This window comes from Elephantulus edwardii, unplaced genomic scaffold (genome assembly GCF_000299155.1).
Source record: "Elephantulus edwardii isolate Elephantulus edwardi_28Jun2011 unplaced genomic scaffold, EleEdw1.0 scaffold00063, whole genome shotgun sequence".
Lineage (NCBI taxonomy): Eukaryota > Metazoa > Chordata > Mammalia > Macroscelidea > Macroscelididae > Elephantulus > Elephantulus edwardii.
In genome coordinates, this window is record NW_006399813.1 from 12,120,135 (window position 1) to 12,130,423 (window position 10,289).

The following is a 10,289-nucleotide window of genomic DNA, read 5'->3' on the forward strand; positions in this document are numbered from 1 at the left end:
GAGCTAATTCAAGAGGACACTCTAGGAAAGAAACTGCAAATATGTAGTAACAGTGCTATCACTATCACCAGTTCCCACACCCATGGAAGAGGTAGCCTGTGTAGTATAGCATTCTTACCTTTTAAACCCAAATGTGGCCTTATAACCTTTACCTACTGTTCTCAAGAACAGCCACTACCAATGAGCTGGAGTTAGCATTTGAGATGATGGCTAACTGAATGATCATCATTCACTGAATGTTTTCTCCATGGGAGGAGCATTATAGTCAGAGAGCCACAGCAGGCAGTGTGACTACCTCAGAGGAAATACTGAGGTCAGTAAAGTCACTCTGAATCCTACATTGAGTTCTGAGGGCCTCCTCCCAGGTGTTTACACTGTCCCTCAGGGCAGGGAACAAACTCTCTGGGACACTAAAAGAATAGAGCTGGACTGGAGGTTGACCCAGAAGCCACGAGACCTGAACAGTGAACACTCGTAGTGGAGTCAGGGCTAAGCAATTGTCACCTCCCTGGTTCAGATGAAAGGTATAAGGGACAGGATAGCCCAGGAGGATTCCAAACACAGTACAGAAATTCCAGCCTGTGTAATGAAGCCTGCTGCGGGAGACTGTCAGGGACAGGTTCTTCTGTAGCCCCTGCAAATGCATGAGAATCTCAGCCACAAGGCCCTTCAAGTCCTGAAGCTGGTCCAAGGAGCAAATAGAAGGGTGAGGCAAGGAGCTGGAGACATCCACAAAGGCAATGGCACCAAGCAGCACTTGCTGCAAGTGCCGACAAGCATGTTCAGGACTGACAATCAAGCTGTTTTCCCCAAGTTCAAGGATGTGAAGTTCCAGGGTCAAAAAGCCCAGCCTCTGCAGCTCCTCCAGATAGTTCTGAATCTGGGAAGCCCCTGCACCATTACAATCATAGAGAAGAGCGGGTTTCAGTCCACAAGCCACAGCCAACACCTCTCCTGCCAGGTTAAGGCAGATGGCTCGGGGTGGGCTCCGTCTCTTTCCCACGCCCAAGGTCTGCTGTGCAGCTGCCACCAGCAGCTGAGGGCTTGGTGGTGACATGGGGTCAAGAACAGCCTCCTTCGCTTTCCAAGGTTTCCTCCTCTGGGCTGCCTCTCAGCTCCACACACCTAGGAGCCTAGAAAGAAATCATTAGTAGAGATTATTAGCACAAGCCAACGACACTCTAGACAGCCGGACAACAGTCTTCTCATAACTCTTATAGCATCTTCCAAAGGTCATTTTGTCTCTCCTTCAGCTTTGGAATGCTAACACAACCTAAGTAATAAAGTATCACCACTAAGGCTCGATTTTTATTACTTTGTCTCCTTTGGCCCCAAATTCTCTCTCTCTAGCATTACAGCTTTATTTATGTTTGGGAGCTGGAGGGGTAAAGGGAGAGTAGTACAGAATAGGTAGCACTGTATAAGGCAAAATTCAAAGCATATGATTCAGAACTCTTCAAGACGGGGTTCTCAGTTCCAAACACACCCTTTCCAGTGCCAACTTCCCCTTCTCTTTCCTCTAAGAATAAGTAAGTGTAAGAAGAGGAATCTGATTTAACTCACACTAGAATGTGGACTAACAAGCATCTCACTTTAAAAATATAATTGTTGTTATGCACCATCGGGTCGACTACGACTCATAGCGATCCTATGCACAATAGCTCTGAACACTGCTCTCTCCTGAGCCAATCTGTCTCTGACACGCCTGCCCCCATTACCCCAGTTACTGTCAATCTATCTCATCCGGGTTCTTCTCTCCTACACTGTCCCTCAACCCTTCCAAGCATAATATCCTTCTCCAAAGACTGGTCCCTCTTGGCTGCATGCCCAAAGTCTATGAGAAGATTCTCAAAATCCTTGTCTCCAAGGAGCAGCTGGGTTTGACCCTCTCCAGGGTATGTTAAAACTGCAGGCCTTTAAAGATTTTTTTTAAAAAAAAGGTATTCCTGGACACACTACTCGCTGGTTCATACTCCCCAGGTATTGCAACTCTCTTAGATCTTGAGCCCACAAATTTTCATTCACTGATTTGGTTTCATCCGGCATAAATCAGGCTGTGTCACGAAATTATGATAAACACTTTCCCTTTATGGGCCTTAGTTCTCTCACTCATGAGACCTCGATCTCTGGTGTTGTTTACTGTTGAGTCGTAATGGACCTTCCAGAGAGTTTTCAGAGGTCAAAAATCACACGGGAAGGGACTGCCCAGTCTTTTTCCCTAGCAGAGCAGCTAGTGAATTTGAACCCTGTAGCTTTAGATTGGAACTCTGGCGGCCAAGTGGTAAGGAGCTGCTCTGCCAACTCAAATGCAAGCGGTTCAAACACACCAGCTGCTCTGCGCTCCTCTCACGTTAATTTCTGTTGTGTTTTTTGGAAACCGATCCATAGTTGACCTTCTACGGGTTTTTCAGAGGCAGTAAATCGCAAGGCCCCTGCGCATCTGGTGGATTTGACCCACCCGCCTTTGGCTTGCAGCGCAGTTTCTCACCACTAGGCGGGAGGGTCAGCTCTGAGACTCAACAGCCCATAAAAATAACAAACCTTTGGATTCTCAGTGTAACTTCTTACACTGAGCCACCTGAGCTTCAGAAGGGTTTCCAAAACCAAACCCACTGCCGTGAATAGATTTCTACTCATGGAGATTGCAAGGCTACCGGTAAATCTTTTCAGGAAAAGACTGCCCATGTTTCTTTTGCAGAGCATACAGTGGGTTAAGAAATGCTGACTTTTTGCTTAACAGAGCCCGGGTCTCTTTTATAAGTACTTAGGTTTAGGGTTTAACTCCTACTAGTTCCTTCTTCGTCCTCTGGCCGACACCTGAAAACACAAGGTGGAAGGGTCCATTCAAATACCCACACGCTTCACTAGCACAGCGCTATAACAGTGTGCTAAAGTGAGCAGAGGTCTCTCACGTACCATCTCCTTCCTCCACTAGGCCCCGCTGCAGCGGCGGAATGCAAAGACGAGGTTGCACTAGACGCCAACAAATACGACTTCATGCGCATGCCCGGCCTCCCCGCGTCCCGCCCCTCTCCATGACGTCACCCAACCTGCTCTCGCGCCTCGCGGTAGCTGCGCCTGGCCGCCGGGGACCGCGTCCTGAACTTTCGAGTCTCAGCTGTCGGCTTTTTTGCTCCCAGACGTGCCCAGCCCTGTCTGCAGGGAGAAGTGGACGAGAGGAGGCGGAGCGTGCCAGAACTGGGTGCTGGCTGCTCCTGTTTTTACACCGTACCATAAATCCACTGCTATACAGTGGATTCTGACTCATGTTGTTGTGGTTATGTGCCCTCGAGTCGCTTGCGACTCATAGCAACTATGTACAACAGCCCTAAACTCCGCTCTGTCCTCTGCCAATCGCACCGTCTCTGACACTCCCATCCCAATTATCCCAGTCACTGAATCAATCCACCTCATAGAGGGCCTTCCTCTCCTGTGCCGTCCCTCCACCCTCCCAAGCATGATGTCCTTCTCCAAGGACCGGTCTCTCCTTACAACATGTCCAAAGTATGTTAGACGGAGCCTCAGAATCCTTGCCTCCAAGGAGCCACCCGGTTTAACCCTTTCCAGGACAAATCTGTTTGTTTTCCTAGCAGTCCATGGTACTCTCAATACTCTTCTCCAGCACCACAGCTCAAAGGCATCAATTCTCCTTCTATCCTCCTTGGTCATTGTCCAACTCTCTGATGCATAACAGGTGATTGCGAAGACCATGGCCTGTATCAGACGCACCTTAGTCTCCAGAGAGACACCACTGCTCTTCAGCACTTTGGAGAGGTCCCTAACAGCAGACTTTCCCATGGCAATGCGCCTTTTAATTTCCTGGCTGCTGGTGCCAAGACTGTTGACTACAGAGCCAAGCAAACTAAAGCTGTGTGTACAATCTCAATCTCTTCACCATCCATCCTGATGCTGCCAATTGGTCCAGTGGTGAGAATCTTTGTCTTCTTGACATTAAGCCTCAATCCATATTGTAGGCTGCAGTCCTTAACACTCTGTAGCAGGCTCTTCAGGTCCTCTTCAGTTTCAGCAAGCAGGGTTGTGTCATCCGCATAACGCAGGTTGTTGATAAATCGTCCACCAATCTTGACCCCACATTTCTCCTCATAGAGCCGAGCCTCCCGGATAATCTGTTCTGCATATAGGTTGAAAAGGTATGGAGATAGGATGTATCCCTGGCGTACGCCCTTCCCAATTTTGAACCATGCAGTGTTCCCTTGCTCTGTTCTGACGACTGCCTCCTGGTCCAAGTATAAGTTTCACATTAGAACAATCAAGTGTTCTGGGATTCCCATTCTTCTCAGAGTCAGCCATAGTTTGACTCATAGCTACCCCGTTTCCTAAACTGTAAAACTTTATGGCGGCAGATGACATCTCTCTGCCCTGGAGCGTCAGATGTGTAACCTTGGAACTATTGACTAGCAGCAAAGAGATGTAGGCACTGAGCCACCCTAATTTCTTACCCTGTGCCCCACCTGAGTAATAATGGTGGTCCACGTGACGGGGAAACCAGTGCTGAATATCCCTTTGATTTCTGTCTGGGGAAACACTTTGCCTTCCAAATGAGACACCCTAACACAATGGTCTTGGTTTGCAGTATATATTGCCCAGAAAGTTCTCACTTGTAGTTCTGCGTATGAATCCCCAACTGTGGGACTGCTTCAAAGTCTTGTTATTTTGTTTTTTATAAATTTAGGACCTGACTAAAGCCTGCATTTAAGTTGTTATGAGAAGAAATGCAGACAAGTGTCTGTCATTCTAGTCCTGGTTGTAATGTGAGGGGTGTGAGCATTCTTTCTGAACAAGAATGTAGTTAGGAGCAAAAGGTGCTGTTGCACATAGAACAGGACAAACTGCACCCTCGGGAGGCTTACATTCCAAGAACTCTTGTTTCCTGCTTCAGGGCTGTAAAAACTTTCTTTCAAGACTTGAAAAAGGTCTCTTCTTTTTTTTTTTTTTTTAAAAAAAGGTCTCTTCTTAAACTTAAGGTCTCTTCTTAAATGTAAGTGTTAAAAAAAAAAAAAATGTAAGTGTTAACCTGTCCTTAACTACCAGTGTTCTGACTTTAGGAGGGGAAAGTTGTTCCCCACCCCACTCCCCAAAGCTTTCTGATTAAATGGCCCGAAGGTAGTTCTCCCTTAGGAATTCTGAGGTTTCACCCCTGTAAAATGTCCATTTGCATATGTATCTGTAACTTCACCTTTCTGTTATCATTAACCGGTTAAAAGAGGTGACTATCAAGATGGAGCCTGTATGGAAGAAGGACCAGTTTGGAGGGGCTCTCAGATTTTGGTCCCTAACTCACAGGTAGCTAAGATTAGAAATTTGTCCTCTAATTTTGGCGCCTTACACCCCCCTCCCCTTATATCCTCACAGCAAAGAAAAAAAAACAGAATCCCTCACATCAAAGTTTTACTTTATCCATTTATTCCACCAACAAATATTTGAAAACATAATGTGTACCAGACGCAAGATGCTGGCAACATAGTCCAGGAGAAACAATTGCTCTCTTCAGCAAGTCTGTAGTCAAGCAAGTGATAAAGACTGAACACTCACAAGGGAAATGAGAAGACGAAAACATACCGCAGGACATGTCATCTAGGTTAGTTGAGTGGGGAGGAAGAGAGCTGGAACACCATCTTACTCCCCAGTCTTAAAAGGGCAACAAGAAAATAGTCTCCAGGAAAAAAAGAAAATCTGGTATCTAGCCACTGTTGTTATTTCCTGTTGGAACAAACACATAGCAGACCATCCAGTGGGTTTTCAGAGGCAGCAAATCAAACAAGAGGAGATTGTCCAGCTTTCTCCTGCAGAGCAGCTAGTGGATGCAAGCCATGTGCCTTATGGGTTGGCAGCACAGCTTCTTATCACTAGCCCACCAGAGCCCCCATCTAGTCATTAGGAATTGAAAAAGATGGGGAGAATGGCGAGCCCTGCATGTACTTGGTGAACATTCCATGAAGGATTCTAAACATGAAAACTAGGTTATCTAGTTAAGGCCACATAAAACCATTCATGCAACTCTCTGACCCTTTTGCAAACTTTCCACTAACTGTCACATATTCTAAGTTTGGGCCTTCTTGGCACTTCAGAGCACTCTATTTTCAACATCTCTTATCAGCTCATACTGTGTGGACTCCCATCCACATGGACATCCTTGCTGTCTGAGGGAAAGAAAGACACCAGACCAGATCAAATATCACCTTCCCAATTTACCTTCTGTGGGTTTTCTCTTTGAGCTACCTAAGTGCAGACAGAAGTAGTCTTAACTGCAAGACCATGTCTTTCATTTGATATAATCAACCAAATGAAAATAGTTTCCTATGCCCCATATGCTTTCTGCTCTCAAGAATCCCTTCTCTTTAGAAGTTCTCTTGTGAAGGGCTGGACACCCAACCTTTACCCAGATCTTTCAGGGTTATACTCAGAGTAGATCCCACTAGGTCACCCATTCACTCACTCATTGCCATCTACTCACAACCAAATTATAGCTGATCCTCCAGTCAGGTTTTGGAGGTCCTAAATCACATGGGAGGAGATTGCCCATCTGTCTCCCAGCCACTGCAGAGGTGCCACCTACGTTAGCAACGAAATTCCCTATGGACTAGGCCACCATGACTCCCCTCCGAGGACTATTGTCATTAGGTGCTAATGAGTCGAGTTTACCTCACAGCGATCCTATAAACAGCTGATCTGAACCATGTCTTGTCCTATGCCATCTTTGTCATCTCTGAAACAGTTAAGCCCATTGCTGTAGTCTCTGTGTCAGTCTATCTCACTGAGGAACTACCTCTCTTCCACTGACCTTCTACCTTACCAAACATAATGTCTCTAGCAACATGCCATGTGTGAGATGAAGATTTGTCATCCTTGTCTCCAAGGAACATTCTAGCTGCACTTTCTCCAAGACAGATCTGTTCTTTTGGCAGTCCATACTTATTCAGCATTCTCCAACACCACAGTTCAATGGCATCAATTCTTCTGTCACCTTTACTCACAGTCCAGCTTTCAGATGCATAGCAAGTGATGGACAGGACTGTGGCTTGAAATCAGGCACACCTTTGTCTTCAAACTAACATGCTTCTCAATAATTTGGAGGGATCACTGACATCAGGCTTGCCCAATGCAATGTGTCTCCCGACTGCTGGTACCAAGCATTTTGATTGTGGATCTAAGTAAGATGAAATTGTTGACAACTTCAGTCTTTTCTCCATCTATCATGATTGTTTCTTAGTGGTCCAGTGGTGAGAATGTTTGTCTTCTTGATGTTGCAATGCAATCCAGGTTGAAGGACTAGGTCCTTAGAACCTCTAAAACCAAAGGTTTAGCATTCTGAATAAGTAAGTCCCATTGCTACCTTTGATTAGATTGTGCTTTTAGTGTGGAAAAGCTAATCTATTCTTCAGCCACACAGCAACTTGGGTGAATGGCAGCAAACCAGACTTGGGTTTCCTTCCTACAGCTGGGAAATATAAGCATTCAAGAAAGGAGCCATCGACCAGATATTAACATTGTGGTTTTCATTTCAGTCTTAGCATTCACATTATGTATAATTTCTTCTTAAAAAAAAAGAAAAAGAAGGTGAAGCAAAATGGTCAGGGACTGAGAAAAAGGTACTAGATGAGGCCAGTTTGTGGCAGATATAGCTGCAATGTTCTACATCAATCTTCACCTTAATTATTTACACCCAGCTGCCTCTACTAGGAAGGAAGGCAAACAGGTTTGTGCTAGTTGAGCCTTTTCCAGAAGAGCAGTGCCTAGCCCTTCTTCAGCGTGGGCTTAACACACTCATCTCTTACAACAAGGGGTGGGGGAATCCAAATAATAAGACTCTATAAAAGTCTCTAAATGAGGAGAACTGTCCCTTCTATAGTCAAAGGAGCTTATTCCAAATGTCTAGCTCACTCTCAGACTTCCTCAAGGAAGAAAATAAGGACAATCTAACTCCTTTCCCTGTCAAAGCTCTCAAGTCACATACTCATTACCACACACAGTGGTATTTGAGAGGTGGCAAGCTACACGCCTGACAGCTCATTCTTCTAGGGAATCCCTAGGCTTTCAATGTTGACAGTTTCTCTTTAGAGGCTCGATTTATGAGCTTTTCCTTCACAAGCAGAGTGACTTTCAGACTTTGGCACCTATTTCTATTTAGCAGTCAAGCTTGGTTTCTAAGCAACCAGCTAGCTCCTCTCCCTCACACTCCCCATAGCGAGCCAGCCTACTATACTAGCAGAACAGGTCAAACAGAGCTGGATCATGGACAAATCAGTGCTCGAGGGAATTTTAATGCAAGTAGAAAAAAAATAAAAATAACTTTGTACAAGAACAATGCAGAAAGGTTCTGTTCCAGGCAGTTTTGCCTTGTAAAAGTAGAATAAAGTCATAGAATTGGGATTGTTAAAAGCTGGATGCAGTTTCGGGCATCATTCCAACCCTTGTGCTTCACAAGTGATGAATCTGAAGCCCAGAGGTGAAGTGACACGTTCAAGGTCACACTACTGAAAGCAAAGCTGCAGCAAAAAATCCTGGTTGGTGTCCAATCCCTGGGTCAGAATGTCTTCTACTACATTATACTAGCAATGGGAGGTCTGGCAAAGAAAAAGAAAGCCTCAAGTGTGATTTTTCCATAAATTAAATCAATTTTAAAAGCTAGGCATGTCTGGAAAGTCATAAGGTACTAACAGGTTAGAGAGGAGATTTAAAGGCTGGTTAAATCCGAATAAAAAATATCCATATGTACAATATTTTTAAAAGAAGCAGAGAAAAAAGAAGACAGCATTCCTGATTACTGAGCTGGCAGGGCAGGGGGCAGCTGCATGTTGGGGGTGGGTTGCATGGGCTGCCAGCTTTCTTGGGTTTGCAGGATGCGATACAGCTGCTTCAGCTGAGCAACGATGTTATCTTTGATGTCCGGAGTGGAGATCTGCAGGCGGACACTACCACTGTCAAAGGATCTTGTGAAATCGCCAGAAAACATCTCGTAGATCATCCGAGCCACCACTGGAATGACCTGCCCAGGACACAGAGCACACAGGGATCCACTCAGAAATAGGGATTTTGAAGCAACAGACAAAGAGACCGAAAATTAAAGCAAGGGATGAGGAGAGACACTTTCTATTCTAACGTCTATAGGAAAAACCTTCCTTTCTCTGATCCTGCTGAAGTTCATGCCATAATTGGTTCAAACAAGAACCACATTACATGCTTAGAAAAGCTTAACTTTTACCCAAATTTAATCTTTTGCCTTTCTCATCGTATAACCCTAGAAACGAGCCCACTTGGCATTTCTGCCTCTTCCTAGCATAACACTGCATTCCCAGTAGCATTTAAAATGTTTTTATTACCAGGTACTGGTTAGAGGAAGAAATGGGGCATTCTTACTGAAGGGGTGCTGAGTTTGTGTTTTGTTGTTGTTGCTGCATGCTAGCAAGCCAATTCTGACTCAGGGTGACCCCGTGAGAGCTCCATATGGGTTGTTTGCTGTAATTTTTTTTTTTTAAATTCACACATTATTTATTTGGTTTAAAAATAAATAGCATACATTTCTTGAGATTAGGATTGGAAGTGCCTGATCCCATGGATTATAATAAAAAGAAAGTCTATTACAGCTATTACATAAAAAGATCAAGTCCATAAGCAAATAATCTCGTGTGTGTGTGTGTGTGTGTGTGTGTGTGTGTGTGTGTGTGTATTTTGTTGTTAAGAGCCGTCGACTCATAGCGACCCTATGAACAAAAGACCTGAACACTTGTGGAACTTTGGTCATTTTTCCAGGTTCATAGAGTCATAGGGTTTCCAGAAGCAAGCCACTTTGCAAGTGGATGCCACTACTGCTTCCAATACAATATGTGTGTGTGTGTGTGTGTGTGTGTGTGTGTGTGTAAATGTATTTATGTGAGTGGGAAAGAAAGATTGAAGGAAATTTCTCTGTTGGATGAGAATAATATTAATAACAAATACATAAATTTTGAGCAAATAACTAACAAGGAATTAGAGGTCATTTAAGCAATCTTGAATCAAAAAAATACAGTGTAATAGAGATCAACCAATCTCATAAGTAATCAATTATATGCTATGAGATTGGGAGTGTTGGTGGTTTTAGTCAGTTTATATAAGGCTTCTTTGGGAAAATGTCTTTTAATCTTTTATGGAAATAATGAAAATATACAAAGGTATAAAAAAATAAAAAATAATCAGAGGATTGTTGTTAACTGTTGGGTATACATAATATTTTAAGTTGAGGAAAAGAATGTTTGCTGTAATCTTTTTTTTTAATTTTTTATTATTTTTGT

The 10,289-nt window shown here is 44.1% G+C and overlaps 2 protein-coding genes across 2 annotated transcripts in view; both read right to left on the minus strand.

Annotated features, from left to right (window-relative positions):
- Window positions 1-265: 265 nt before the first annotated feature.
- On the minus strand, window positions 266-1,063 carry LOC102850022 (chromosome unknown open reading frame, human C1orf74). Its single transcript, XM_006887948.1, has one exon. It carries the CDS (start codon window positions 1,055-1,057, stop codon window positions 266-268), a length of 792 nt encoding a protein of 263 aa, XP_006888010.1. The 5' UTR covers window positions 1,058-1,063.
- A 7,550-nt stretch (window positions 1,064-8,613) lies between these two features.
- IRF6 (interferon regulatory factor 6) overlaps window positions 8,614-10,289 on the minus strand; it is a 16,441-nt gene continuing 14,765 nt past the window's right edge. The window contains exon 7 of the mRNA XM_006887949.1: window positions 8,614-9,007. Coding sequence (XP_006888011.1) covers window positions 8,783-9,007 — 225 coding nt within the window. The 3' untranslated portion in view covers window positions 8,614-8,782. The remainder of the gene's footprint in view (window positions 9,008-10,289) is intronic.